Raw genomic sequence first — 16300 nt, 5'->3', positions numbered from 1 at the left:
AAATTATTAATATACATATATAATAATATTACAGATTTAAACCAGGAAGATTTCATGATCAAATTTAATACAAATTGCTGTGCCCAGTAGGTTAAGATTTTTTTATACAAAAGACAATACAAGTGTGAAAGTAACATATTACTATGAAACAGCCACGGCAGTTTTGGATAATGAGATGATATACCATATCCCCCCTTTTTGGTTATTTCATCATTCAAAAATTGAAAACTGCAACTAATTTAATTTCCAAAGGATGTGGTTTAAAAACATAACAAATGAAAAGTAGTCTTGAATAAATTAGCTAATTATCAAAATATTATTTCTTTAAAAAATACCTATATTCTAATGAGAATACATAGCAATATTAACTTTATAATATCTAATTAGGTATCTTAATTTCTATGTCCATGTAACTTGAATCTCACCTGTTATTACTATTGCCTTTGGTATACCTTGAGACTTAAATCATCTCTAAATAACTAGGGAAGGTAAATAGTGCAGCTGATTGTATGAAATCATACACTGAAGGGTTAGTTCATAATTTGTTTTGTTGATTGGTCGGTTCTTGCATTAGGCTAGCATAAAGTTCAAACGTTAGAAAAGAATGATTCAGAGTGAACTTTGCAGGTAGTTTGGGAGGATTTGTCTTTGTTGGCAATCACTATGTGGATGAATGAATGCATTTTAAAATTTAAAGGAGTTTGTTCTCTGAAGGCACTGAGGAAGGGGAAAATTAAACAAAGATTTTTTTAATTTTCAGAATCTGGCACTAAAAAGCTAGGGGAGGATACACAATGAAATATGGTAACAGAAGACAAAAATGACATTAATACTAAAAAAATAGGAGATACTGTGCTAAGCATGCATATTTCAACTATGCCAATTAGAAAATTTATGACCTAAAAGAACGATAGATATATAAAACCATATTTTCATTAATGTGTGATTACTGCATGATAGTCTGATGATGAATGAAGCATCATAACAAGTTCTTTTTCAATTTTAAGAAATCTCAGTAACCTTACATTGGAAGAGTAGAGATTAAATATAGAAATGAAGTTTATAATTTTATCACATAAATTCAAATTTATATCTTTATACATGGAATTTTTAAACAGAAAATCCATATTTAACATTAAAAGAAATATATCTTGGGAAAAAACATTATGAATAACATTTTTCTCTTTCAAATATTTTTTTTTTTTTTTTTCCCTCCAAGCATTTTCTGATCAACATTATTACCCTCTAGGGCAGGCTTCAGCAACCTATGACCAGTGGGTAATTGAGTGGCAAATATTTTCATGCATAAAATTTACTTTAAATAAGAACAGGAGCAGCTCAACTACCAAAAATTCAGATGCTTTTATTCGTCCAAAGTCAACTGACTTGAACAATATGCCAGACTTGATTAAACTGATGTCACAAGTTCTCAATCAGAGAAGCCATTGATATCAAAGAGACAAAAAATTCATTCAGTTACGCTTGTTTTTATAATACTAATAATACTATAATTATTACAATTTTAATTTTTTAAAGTTTAAAGATGAAATTACCAATCACTCAAAACATCTTCCTCATACACCCATTTTGGAGAACTTTTGACCTACAGTGCAAAAAGGCTGCTGATGCCTGACATAGGACAATGTTTCTCAAAATCTTTTCAAATGGGTACCATTTTTATAAATTAGAATATTTTGCAAAACACCTTACTCATGTTTCCTTTGAAAGCAGTTTTTTTTAGAATATGCTACTACCAGTAATAGTGCTTAAGTTCTTCTTTTATTGCTAAGATTAGAATGAGAAGTCTGTAGGTTAATAAATGTTATAATATGTCAGTTTCAGGAGAAAAAGTGACAGATGATTTGCCATGTGAAGTTTCCAAACTCTGAGATTTTCAGCTATTGTATGGCATATATTGTATTGTAGGGCATAAACTTGAATTTTATGTTTTGCCAACTTTAAAAATCTATGAGGACAATAGAGAGAAACGCTGCTCTAGGGATGGATAAAAAAAAAGCTATATTAACCCTTTTAGGATGGGCGTCCCACATACGACTTTCCTAAGAACGTATCTTTCAGCCGGGTGTCCCATCCACGCATCACTAGAGATTGCATTCAGAGGATGGGCGATGCGTATACGCATTTTAAGCTGGAACATTTTTCTAAAGGCCACTAGATGGCATCCTATGTCCATTACTTTTGAAATGAACGCAGTTTTAAGTTCCTGACCTTGAGTTTGATATACTCTGTCTGGCTTTGGTATTTTACTCCATCAACTGTTGCAAGGGGGGAAGGGAAAGCATAAACAGAGGTGAGCTCTTTAAACTCGCGCGTCTGATTTATATCCAATTCCTTTTTTTTTTAATTTTATTTTTTCTCTACTATATAGGATCTTTTAAAGAATACCCTCATATGGTTAATGAACCATTTACTAACACAGATGAGAGTGATGATTCTTTTTCTAAAGAGTTAAAATCTTATACTTTTTCTACTAGTTAGAAAGGGATACTTCTCCGTGCTTCAACATTTACCACACACTGTCTTCATTTTTAATTTTGTTACTTCTTACTGTAAATAGTTTTGTGTTGTTTTATTAATTTTAAACTTTATTGATAGATTTTATCAATTAAAACTTTGGAATAATTTGAATAGCGCTTCTGAAAATTATTTTCAAGATATGGAAATTTTTAAGTATATTTTCATGTAAAATAAGAAAAAAAAATAATAATAAGTTATTAAGTGCTAATTTTAACATACATAAGAGCTCAAGTAATAATCTAAATTGATACCAAAAATTATGATGCTAGAGGTGAAACTCCCTCTGCCCGATTTTTTTATAAAATTAGGCTACTACCTTCAATTCCCTTTCATCCTGCAAGAGTGTCTTAAACAAAGGTGCGCCGCTGCGAAAAGGTTAAATTGTCATTTATGAAAAGCTGCATAAAAGTCGATTAAAAAAAGTTTATCAGTGTGTTATTCCACTGAACTTTAAATGACCAAAGAATTAAACAATCAGTAAAATTTATTTCCCTAGTAGTAGTTTTAATAAATAAACCATAAAATGATTAGAAATTGGCTGGTAATTCAATATTCTAATCAGGAAAGCAGCCCCCCCCCAAAAAAAAAAGCTTTACTAAAACATTTCTGCTTATATTTATCTTAACCCTCTCAGTGTTACGACCGGAAAAATTCTGTATTGAAGGGTGGATTCCAAAATCATTACACATAAAAATTTCTGCCAGCTTTTAATGTATCCAATTTCAGGTTGGACATATATTGGAAGAAAAGGAATCAAAGTATAAAGTGAAAGAGTCATTTTTTGGCTCTACTCTTATATGTGCCCTAAGATCACCAAATGTGCCGCTATGTGTTCTGCGCTGTTTTTGGCGCGATTGCGTGTTGTATGGTAATCCTTTTGACGTTGGATACACTTTTGCTGGAGTGTTTTAATTCCTCGTTGGTTTGTGTTGTGCATGTTTTGAAATGGACTATGTTGCAATGAGAGACATGGTTGCAAGAGGGTCTGGAAGATTATTTTTAGTGGCTGTGCATGATAGAAGTAAGGAAACGCTGTATTAAAGAGTGGATTGAGTCTTGTACAACTATTTTTTCGGATGGTTGGAAATCTTACAAGGATTTAGGAAAAGAAGGTTTTGAACATTTATTTGTGAACCATAGTATGAATTTTTGTTTGATAGTGTGTCTGGCTGTCATATAAATATTAGTGATTACGTGGCGGCATTTTAAAGGCTGCATGAAATTGGTATTTCTGCTGTTCGAAAAATCATTCATTCATGGTAAGTGCATTTTATTTTATTCTTGTTTCTTATTTTGTAGAATGTTATGTTCATTGTTTTTTAGTATGAATTTCTGTCATTATTGCTTTTTTTTTTTTTTTTTTGAATTGTTTGAAATTTAGTTTTTTTAGTTTATTTTGTTGATTAGTGCGTAGTGCCTAGATTGTGCAATTCGTAGATGTTTTTAAAGTTGAAACAGAAAGCTGTGTACATGGTATTCTTTGAAATTTATTCTTATGTTAATTTATTAAAGCGAGGTGTGCGTAGTTCGTAGATTCTTTCGCTGCCTGGATTGTGCAATTCGATGATAGATTTTTTTAAAGTTAAAATATATCACTGTGTACATGGATTCTTGTCAAATATTTTTGGTAAGAAACTTTATGTTTAATTAAATTTTTTGTTTATGTTTCGGAGTTTTAGCTTAAATTGTGTGTTCAAAACGTGGTTCGCGTTTTTGGAGACATTTTAGGCTTAAAGTTCGAAATGTAGACAAAAAATTTAGATAGTAATATGGCACTGTGGAGTTTCTCGCCAAAAGGCGATTATAAGAGTAGTTCCCATTTTTTAATTATAATCAAGGAAATACCATTTATTCATGACATTTCGAGGAACTTTGAAATTTTAAGGCAAAACCGTAATATTCAGAGGGTTAAAAGAAGATTAAAGTTCAGTACAGTTCAAAAATCACTTGAATTTGATTATCATATTATAAACAAAACACTTTTGCACCTGAAAAACTATATCTTATAAAGAATTATATTTAAATTATATTTATGACCTATATCCTACACATTTTTATTAATGAATGTAAAGAATTATATTTCATTGCCTGATAAGGGGGAATTTGTAACTAAATATAAACATGCTGGAAGGTGAACGAGTGCTACAATATTTAAAGCGATTGTTTATAATCTTCTACAAAGAAAAGATGCTACAGAACTATTAACATAAAAAAAGAACTAATTATAGAAGAGGCTCACACTTTGCCTCATTTATCTAACGCAGATTACTCATTCAGGTATTCAACATAATTTTAATCAATCAGTGGATCATTATACTACAAAAAAAATCACACTACAATAATGGAAGATTTTCTTATGAATCATTTTATATGGACAAATTGTTATATCAGCGGTTACATAAATGAGATATGACTATGTCACTGTTATGTCCAGATCTGCACAGTAAACTTTGTGGTTGTGAATTAATTGTATTTATCATTCAGTGTTGGTTGCTGTCAACTGTTTGAAAATCTTCCTGATATTACTCTGGGTCAGGGTCTAGCCCAGGCACCCTTAACTAAACAATGGTTCAGTCAGTCAACAGTTCAGTTCATTTCATATGAAAACCTACAACATTTGTGGTTTTGAAGTACTGAAAAGTAATCTCATCTGCATCTGTAATTTTCTCTGATCCAAAACTGTATCATATTTTTTGTAATATATAGAAATATTTAAGCTTATTTGCATTTTGATTTTGTGTAATTCTTACCTTTATCTAAAGCTTAATCTTAACTTTAAAACATTAAATCAATTTTTAAAATGATTTGCAGAAGATATGTGAATCCTATGATTAAATTAAGAAATTATAGACAAAAGAAATTATGACATAGAGAACAGACACATGCTAATATCAAATATGAAATTAAACAAAACCCGACCTTAAGTTAGTTCTGGTTACATTTAAACCTATCAATTTTGAGGGATACAAGGAACAAACTCTTTTTCATAAGGCAAAAGTATTTTGTGAAGTACTGAAAGAATACTTTTGCTCTTTGAAAGAGGAGGACCTTGTTGTTGGACTTAATTAAAATTAACAGAGATTATCCATAAAATCGACATTAGTCTAAGGCTGAATTATAAATAATTAAAATAATACAAAAACTGATCATTAGGGAAGACATCCATTTTTACACTACACATCAATTACAACTAATGCCTTTTGCACTAAAGATTCATCACTCAGCTGATCTTTTACTTTACACTAACAGAGGGTCAATTTTTTTCAGCAACAAAAATATAATACATCTTTCAATTAATTTACACCAAAACCTAATCTTTGTATGGTTAAATTCAATATCAGAATATTATGCAAAAAATCTGATTATGTTCATCCCTGAGAATAGTATAGGTTTCATATCCTGCAGTGAAAATGCAATATGCAAATGAAATGGTTATACTATTTAAAATATAACTTTATAGGAATTAGAATAATGACTCAAGATTTTTCTCTCACGTGTTCATAATATTAAATTCATCAAAATGACTGAACCTAATCTTAAAATGACTTCGGAGGAGGGGGAAGAATTAAATTAAAAATTTAAAAAAATAATAATGATAATAAAAATCAATTAAACTAATTGTAAGATTGCAAGATGATTTATTTTAAAGTTACATATTAGTTCAGACATAGTCTTAATGTATCAGCAGGTTTTTCCCCATCTTGCTGTACATACATTAAGTATTAACTGATGAAAAACCTATTAAAATTAGAACACAAAGACTATTTAAGTATATCAATTTTGATAAAACAGTTTTTCAGCTTTTTATATGATTATTATTAGGAATAAATTTTCGTATTTTTAATATGAAGAATTATTTTGAAACTAATCTCTAATTATACAGAAATCTATTAACATGTATATTAATACACATACATTTGACCTAACTCACAGAACACTGAATAATGAAATTGAAGCCTTAAAAATCATACTATTCTCAATTCTAAAAAGCATTTTTAAATGCTACTGGACCAATTTATAAAATTACATCTCATAGAAGCTTCTCATCTAATTCTTTTCAATATAGTAATACATATCAGTGATGCGAACTACATTAAGTATTTTGTTACTATTTTCTCATTTAAAGTTACTTAAAATGTACATTTCACCTTCTTATATGTTTTATTATGATTTCAATTTATATGCGAAAAGATAAGTTTGTATTAGGTCTAATTAGAAAAGAACCTAAAGAATCCTTAGTGATTTTATTACAGATCTTATTTAATTAAAGTACAAAGATAAAACCAGACTAATACAACTAAATTATTTAGAAGTTTAATGGTCAATTATACGACCATGTCTATGATAATCAAAAGATGCTTATAATCATGACATTACGAATTTCAAAAGCACCAGTCACATAAAGATAGAGATTAGATATACAAATTAGTATTTAGGTTTCTCTAAACAATATCAATCGCAAACGATCTGACTTTTAAAGAAAGGCATCAAAAAACTAAAATACAAAATTTTTTTATTTTGTGCCTTCTTCTAAATTTACATTTTTAAAATCTAAAATACAAAGAATAAATAAATATTTAAATTCTTTAACATTAAAAAAAGATCAAAAGACTTTCTGAAAGTCGAGGCAGAGGCCACATGTCCAATTTTCCCTTAAGTAAATGTGGCTCTGGATGGATCAGTGAAATATTAAACATTTCTGTTTAACAGAATGTTTATATATTCTGAAAGAGAAAAATATATGAACCCCAAAGCCCACTTGATTTAATTCTTTTATTAGGTTATTTTACTCAATTTCAATACCAAATACACAGTATTTTGACAAAACATGTTCGAATATGAACAGAATAAATATATAACATAAGTATGTATAAAAATGTAGCACATGTATAAAAATAAGAAGAATAGAAGAAATGTAGGTTTAACCAAACAGCATCAACTATTTCACATCTACACACCTTATACAGGATTTATATACAAACCTGCATATGGAAATTAAAGACTTTCAAAGGTCTTTAGGAATCATCTATGAAAAACATTAAAGACCTTTATTAGGGTGGGGGCCCTAAACTATAGCTTGTGTAGTTTATACGTAAATCATGCATTGAAGATGATAAATACTTTTGTATTAAGTCTCAATAGTTGTAAGTAATAAAGTTTTAAGTTAATTTTTACATTTTTGTGTTGTATCTTGCATGCAGAGTAAAGATTAAGGCAAGTCGATAACTCGCCTTAACATACAGGAACAGCTTCTAAGGGTGAGTCGTTAGTCACAAATAATTAAATTAGGTAGCTAGATAACCTTATTCCTTATCGATTTACATGGTCATTATTAAAAAATGTTTTTATTTTTAAGAAAATTGTTGTTAAAAAGCACTATTACAATCACATTCTAAGAATATTTATTTTAAATAAACACATTTAATTTACGGAATAGATTCTAAAATGGTATTAGGATAGTTATACATTAAAAGTCACAAAACACGGCAATAACACACAACACATATATGCACTTTTTAAATTTGGAAATTTTTCAAATATTTTAGCTAATTTATTAGCAATTTCCTTCTTTCCTCATCTTTTCTAAATTTGTCTCCATACACAAATCAATGTTCAATTGTAATTTCTGCTTCATCTCCTAATTTGTTAATGTTTCAACAATATATCTTTGAAGAATAATTTTCTTCTCATTAAGAGACCTCTTCATTTTAGAATTTTCAGATTTAAGCAGAATTTAGGGACAGCAAAAATTTCAGAATTTAGGAACACACTGAGCAGCAGACTTTAGAACATAGAGAGACTGTATTAGGTAGCAAAATGCCTTGAATTGGCTTTGTATATTGTGCACTGAAACATTAGATAATTCTCTTAAATTGCCAATTTTTAATTTCTTTATAAATAGGAAAATTCTTTTTTACAGTTGCCACTCCATGTGACAAAATCAAAACTATTCTGCAATTTCCTATGCTTGTGTCCAGTGTGAAGAAGAGAAAATAAAAGGAAAAGAAAGACCTCAAGGATTGAAAGTAGAAAGAAAAGTTTGTTTCCCTGTTCCTCCAAAAAATAAGAAATTATCAAAAATTTCCAATAAAACACATATATTATGCACTAATACCATGAAGACACTTTTCATTTTGTCATATTTTTATGGAATGGTAGGCTCGTAAATCTTATCTTTAAATCCTTCTAAAGTACAAGATTTTAAATCTGAAAGGAAAATTATTCCTACCTACTCTGAGCAGAAAGCCAGATGACGGGGGGAAAAAAAAAGTGCAAAATGAATTTTATGGAGAAACTGACACACATTTGAATTACAATTTATATTCTGAAACAATTACAAGCGGAAAAGCTCTTATCACAAAAATATATTAAAGATAAAAGAAAATTTTAAAATAATTCCTGCAGCTCTTTAGTGTTGTTGTCCAGAAGCATTTGAGAAATTGTGCTTTTTTTTTTTTTTTAAATTTAACTTCGCTTTGTTTATTTTTCAAAATCAAAATATTGTTAACTTGCCAAAATAGAAATTAATCTCACCTAAAAATATGACCAGGGAAAAATAAAGTGTATTATTTTAATGTTATTTTTTAAATATAATTTTAACATATATTTCTTAACAGTATTTATCACTATTATCATGTTTAAAAAAAAAAAAAAAAAAAAACACGGGAAAAAATAGCATATTTCCAATTCAAAAATTTAAATACAAATTGATCTTAAAAATCGTCCAAATCTTGGTAAGTCGCCAAATTTAGTCCTAAGACACAAGAATTCAAATGCAAAAAAGGAAGAGGTGCTTTCTAATGTAATATTTTATAAACTTTCCATTTGGAGGGGGAAAAAAAACTGAAAGCTTTCATACTTTAGATTACGCTCAAAAGGACTTTTTCTTAATGTTTTGTGTGTTACCTTTATTTATTAAATATCATGTTCTTCAAACTTAAATCATAACATTCAGCTCAACAGCAATATCGCAAAATAATTTTAAAATAAGCGTATCTTTAGAATTTCTGATATACAGTCACACACACTGGAGATAAAAAATGTTTTGTTTTTCGTACAGTGTTGTCATTGCTTGCTTTGAAATCATTGAGTTTCATAATCAAAAAGTCATTAAAGTTTTACAAAATATGAACTATATAATAAAACAATTTCCAAATTCAGGCTTCCAGATGAACATATTCGGTGAAGATTACATTATTCAAAATTTGATGGCCCTAGGTACTATTGTTTTATCACAATGCGAGAAACATACATTCACTTACGCAGATTCTTCATTATTTAATTTCTTTAAATATAATGCAGGGCTAAAATATTTGGTAACCGCCTGGTGGTGAAGTGGCTAACGCTTCGTGCAGCTGCACCGAAGGTCCGGGTTTCGATCCCCGGGTTGGGCAAGGCTAACTCAGCCTTTCATCCCTTAAATGAGTCGATTAAAGGAATATCAAGTTCGCTGGGGACTAAACACCGGAGGGAAGGGGGGCGTCCTGCGACAGGCTGACCACTTGCCCAGGGCATATGCTAATGCACTCCAGGGCCCAAAGGTCAAGAAAGCAGAAGGGCACTGCAGGCCATGGCCCACTAGGGCTGTTGCTATACTGAGTTTAGTTTATATTATTTGGAAGCAACAATTTGTTTAAAGTTTTCAATGCAAAATGCTAAAATGAAATTAATAGCCCTTCTCGGCTAACACCCTTTGGACTACAAAAAAAAAAAAAAAAAAAAAAAAAAAAAAAAACAACTTTGAAATGTTTATGTTTTGACTGAGGTAGGGCTTGTGCTCAGAAACTCGGGTATAAAACCTTTATATTAGAAGTAAGAATGAATCTACAGTACACTGTCCTCTAAAAGTTAAGGAACAGCACATTTTTCAAAGCTCACTATTACAAAAATATCAGTAACGTTTAAATTCACAGTTCATATGCATGATAGTAACGAAGGTTAAGAAAATATATGCAAAAACAATAGCTACCGATTTTATTTTATAGAAATGGATACTTATATAGGAATTGGAGAAAAAAATGAAAAAATTGTAATATCTGCTCACGAGTACTGATCTTCAGTTGTTATAACAGTTTTGTGAACAATATCCAGGAGATTCTATTAATGTCCAGAAGTTGTTTGTCAGATTCTTTAAAGTGATGGGTGATCGGATGGATGGAAGTGGAGATGTCGCAAGCTGATGCTACTAGACGTCTCAGTGTCTCTTGTAGTGTTGTCCATCGACTATGGAATCAGTTTAAATCTGAAGATTCTGTGTCTAGAAGACATGATCAGGCAGATCTAGAGTTACAACACCTACGAGAAACCGGGTAGAGTAGTATTTAAGGTACCCCTTGTATTATGGTGTTGTTATTTGATTTATTGCCAAGTTGTTGTTTCATTTGTGGTAGCCTGAGAAGTTGAATGTTATGGAAACCATATTGTGACGTAATCAGGTACATGATTACAGGAAATTTTGAATCATGGGATGTTTTGTAAGCATTTTTGTGGTGTGTGTTGGTTTTATTCTTTAGACGGTAGGATGGCCAAATGTAGTAAGATTAATTTGAAGTTTCTGTGCAATTTGGAGCGAAAGGGCAAAAGAGCTTTAACTGACTGGTATGTAAGTGAAGGTTTACTTAGTAGCCATTATGTGTCCTGTATGTAGGAAGGATATGTGTCTAGTCGAACATAAAAACCGTTTATATGGATTTGAATGGGTTTGTAGGAAGAAAGGTTCAGATGGTCACTATGTGAAGCGTTCAGTCAGAAAGAGTACCTGGTTTGAAAAGTCATTTGAGTATGATTGATATTTTGATTTTTACGTGGCTCTGGGTGTACGAAGCTAACTTGAAAATCATGTTAAGTGAATATTTGCTTTTGGTAGTGCTTAAATGCATAACATGTTTTCCCTTTTTTATGTTATTTTATTGAGACTATGTATTTTTTGTTTACCTATATTGTGGAATTTGGTGCTCCTTTGACTTTTAAAATGAAAATATATAGATGTGTACATGGACAAAGTAAAGGGCAATGCAAGTTTGTGCAATTGTGGGATTTTTTTTTTTAAGTGAAGATAGGTCGACGTGTACATGGATAAAGTTAAAAGAGTGCGCAATGCCATTTTTGTGCAATTCAGGGTTTTTTTTTTAAGTGAAAATAAGTCGATGTGTATACGGATACCGAGTTTGTGCAATGGTTTGTCTTGTTATTTTGGCTTTGTGTAGCGGCGATTTTTGGCACAAAAATCACCACTTCGCAAGCCAAATAACGAGTCAAAGAACTGCACAAAATCGGGGTAAAATCCTAGTATACGGTGCAGCCTTGGGGCGATTTTGAAAATTATCGCCAACACCAAAAATGATCCAAAGAACGTCTATATACTATATACTCTGTGTGTATATACATAATATATAATATATGTGTGTATATACATAATATATATTTAATTATATATATTCTTTGAATGACCCGTTTACTACTCATCGTATATGTCCCGTTTTTATTGCTCATCATAAAGTTGCCAAATCCCATGTGCACCGGATACTAGGATTAAACCAAAATCGGTATCCATGTACCACCAAAAATCACCAAGTTTCGCCAAGGGGTACTCTAAACTATACTTTTACCGAGAAACCATTATTTATTTAGCTCTTTATGTTTATGTTGAGCAAGAGAACATGTCTCCTGAACCAGTCAACAATGGGCATCTGTTCTCTTCGCAGACGAGTCCAGGTTCACACTGGAGAGTGTTTCAGTTCTTTAGCTGATCTGAAGGGAACAACGCACCATATACAACCAATCCCACATTAGGGAGGGACACAGTTACAGAGTTCACTGACCTGCATGTGTTCCATCCAGGAACTTTGACCAGTGTGGGACATCAAGACGAGATCGTTGATCAATATGTCCGTCCATATGCCACTGCTATTGGTCCTGGATTTCTTCTGATGGATGACAATGTGTGACCACACTGAGCTCCGGTTGCAGCAAAATATCTCGAGGGTCACGGTACGGAGCGGATGGAATGGCCAGCTCAATCCCCATACCTGAATCCGATAGAGCATCTTTAGGACTACTTTGAGACACAGGTTGCTGCTTCAAGTCCTCCTCCAAGGTTATTAGATGAACTTGAACAGATTATTCTGCGTCTGGTCGTTGCTTCCCATTTCACTGATGGACAACTTAATTGACAGCATGGAACAATGCTGCCACCAATGTATTGCAGCTAGGAGTGGACACATTCCTTTTTAGAACCTCTTTTTGTAATGTTACCACCCTATTTTTCCTAAAAAAAGTGCAATATACTGTTTCTCCAAGACTGAATTTCTCTGCCAAGAGGGCAATTTTTTGTTGTCATTCATGTTTGTGTTAAACTTCAGAAACATTCAATGTCACAGTCATTAAAGAACTGTTTGAGGAACATGTGTTGTAAATTTCTTGTTAGACACAAAAAGCATGCTATTCCTTAACTTTTGGAGGGCAGTGTACTTTTAAGGAACAGTGTACTATACGAATTTCATAACAATATAATACTGCATCTAACTAAAATATTTTTATGTGATTCTGCAAGATTTACAAATTTACATTTGTATTGAAATTAATGCTGCATTAGTAAGGCAGGATATTTTAGTACCCCCAACGTAACTTTTTGTATTGTATTCACTTGAAAACACCACATTCTTGAGGAAATGCTTATGTATTTTCTAGCAATATAATGGTTAACAAAATTCCAATACCTAGTCATTGTTCTATAGAGTTCTTGACTTACAAGAGAAATTTTATTGTTCTGAGGTGCTGCGGAACTTCACTACACTAACTGAGTAATTTAGAATAAATGTGATTTATTTTACTAGATTCCTTCTATATTTAAACTGTTCTTTGAGATAAAATTGTCATACTGTTTAAAACCAAGCCTTATGATATGGTAAGTGACAACAATTCTCTAAAGATAGAAATTATAATTTTTATAATAGTACAAATTTCAACAGTTGATCAGATGTGCTCCTTATATGATGTATTTAGAAATAGATGGCCAGTTATGATATTTTTGCAGAGCTGAAAATAACTGTAATTAAATGTTTCTATAATTACAGATAAAAAATTTTTGAAAATACAAAGCTGATATCACTTTCTGAGAGGATTGGCATTAGAAATAGAGAGAAACCACAGAAAGGATGTCAAATCCTTCTCTTGGGGGGGGGGATTGGGAAAGTAAAGCTTAGTATTTCATACTAACTGACATAGATTCACTGTCCAAGTACAAAAGAGAGGGAGGAAAAAAATCATTTAATTTCTTACATTTTATGCTTATTTATGTATTGGGGTGTACTGGTGCCCCACTGCATTGACAATGTACGGAAAATTGGCACACTAATGCAGAGATAAGATCAGAGACAAGAACCTACCAAATGTTCCAACTCTGCAATATCAAAAGCAGCAATCAAAACAAAATACTGCAATAATATGATACAGAGCTTATTAATACATTTTCAGTGATTCTGCAATAACATTCACATTCTTTTACAATTAAGATCTGGACAAGATCCTCCAAACATACTAAGTAATTAATGTCACCAGAAGAAATCATTACACATCTTTTGTTCTACTGGGAGGAGGGAGAAACATACAATTTAGGTGTTACTTTTTTTTAATTCTGATAGAAGTGAACTGTGCTTTAGCATTTTAAAAATGAAAAATTAATGCTAAAGTTTCATTGTGAAATTAAACTAAAATCATAAAAAATCTTATGCATAGCCTAATACATGCCTGATATTAGGAGCAAAATAAAAATATTGGTTATATTTCAGTCTGCTTTAATGATTAGGCAATAGGAAGAAAACTGAATTTTCAATCTAATTTTGAAATTTAATTAATTTACTTCAACTGAAATATCAAAAATATACCATTTTAAATTACAATCTATGTTTTGCATATTCACTGAAAAATGTTTGGAATGAGTTATATTTCCCGTTGTTTTTCCAGAACTCGTTTTTAAAATAAAATCGTAGTGTTAATCTTTGGATTATGGTAACTTGGCGACCAACCCTGCTACAGCAACCTGCTAGTTTTGTTTTGGACGCCATTTTGTTTTTACGAAGTAAAGGCATTTTTTTTTTTTTTTTACTCAACATTTTTTTCCAACAATCTGCTAGCCGAATTACGCTTATGCTAAAACTTTTATGGAACAAAAGTGCTTAATCATGATAAAGATTAGGTGCGAAATTGGAAGAAAGTGCAGAATCGCCCACTGCCTGCCGTGTTTTTAAGAATTGCACATACATAGTATCCATGTACATGTCGACCTATTTTCACTTAAAAAACATCCCAGAATTGCACAAAAATGGCATTGCGCACACTCTTGACTTTATCCATGTACACTGCTAAAGTCCTAGCTAGTAACCTTTATCGCCTTACCAAAATGTCGCCAAACTACCTGTTACCATATTGTAAATATTAGCCAATCATAGTATACATGCAATTTGAAATCACACGATTTTTACACATTTAATTACTTATTATGACAGTGATTACAAAACTGCCAACTAAATACTGAAAGTTATGCCCCCAGAAAAATTTTACTTAAAAAGAAAATCTCTCCCTACTGAGCCATATCAACAGCTAAGCTCAGAAAAATGAACCAATTTATAAATCTCGAATAAAAACTTTATAACAAAACTAAGCTATATTTTCTTCATAAATAAATTATATTTTAACAAATCAAAATCATGCTTGTCTGGTTAAAAAAAAAACTCAACGTCAAAACAAGAAAGGTTTCCAGTTTTGTTACAAAACACTTAATGCAAATAAAATAACTAATATAAATTAGCAAATAAAAATCTTTAAATTTTATATACAATCATTCGAAATGTTTAATTCTGTTGCATTCGTACCCCAAACAAGAAAATGATACTTCAGTACTAATATAAATATAATACGCATTAATAACGATTGCTGATTAAATACTAGGCACGAAAGCTGCTTAAATACAAGGCTATCTTCAGCACAATGGGATTGCGTCAGAGAACAGATGATCTTTTAACACGCACATTTTAATACGCTCCTGAAATATAAACATCTGCGAGTGATTTAAAGATATCAATTCATACTTCAAATGACGAAAATTATTCAATACGTTTCCAGCTATTCACAATTCAAATCGCATAATTTTTCATGCGCAAAACTAAAATGACTGAAATACAAGTACTTAAATTCAAGAAATATAAACACCCTATTGTTCATATATAATAGATGAATCTTTACATAAAACAATGACGTAATTTATTTAAATTGCATACCAGATCAGCTGAAAAAGGCCAAACGCGTAATATAGACACTAATTCCAATCTTCATTTCCTACCTAAATATAATTTCCTACCTAATAGAACCCTAAACAAGATTTTCGATACAATGTTATGTTTTCTTACTAAATATTTTCACTCTGTTGCCAACTGGCTTATTTTCTTACGGTAACGAAAATAGTACTTAATTGTCAAAAATTAAAAATTATGTTAAATGAGCTGATATTTGAGCTTGAGTAGAAAACAGTGTGAATCGTTCGGCAAACTGGTTAGTAATACAATGCCAGTAGCAACCTTTTAACTTTTTGATTACAAAAAAGCTAGGCATACCAGCTCTCCAGTCGAGATTCAATGGATTAGTATTCCAGTTGAATGGCCACGTGATCTTTTCTTGCTCCTCTCAACTTATGAAAATGTAGGGATACAAATGCGATAGGATCTACTTAACAGCAGGTCTCTTATCTTGGGGAGATCCTCAGTAA

At 31.1% G+C, this 16300-nt stretch overlaps 1 protein-coding gene across 2 annotated transcripts in view; it reads right to left on the bottom strand.

Moving 5' to 3' along the window:
- LOC118198912 (DDB1- and CUL4-associated factor 8-like) overlaps positions 1–16071 on the bottom strand; it is a 102574-nt gene extending 86503 nt beyond the window's left edge. Inside the window, exon 1 of one of the 2 annotated variants that reach the window (XM_035370701.2) lies at positions 15816–16071. Coding sequence is in view for 1 of the 2 variants with exons in the window: in XM_035370700.2 (XP_035226591.2) it covers positions 15411–15459 (49 nt within the window). In the remaining variant the exon portion in view is untranslated. Of the gene's footprint in view, positions 1–15410; positions 15536–15815 lie in introns of those variants that run through there. The other variant, XM_035370700.2, reaches the window with a different exon arrangement.
- Positions 16072–16300: the final 229 nt, after the last annotated feature.

The sequence above is a fragment of the Stegodyphus dumicola genome, chromosome 2, assembly GCF_044657685.1.
Source record: "Stegodyphus dumicola isolate Sdum_Otavi_A_Nest chromosome 2, ASM4465768v1".
NCBI lineage: Eukaryota > Metazoa > Arthropoda > Arachnida > Araneae > Eresidae > Stegodyphus > Stegodyphus dumicola.
Note: the sequence above shows the minus strand (reverse complement) of the source record. Positions and strands in the feature narration are given on the sequence as shown.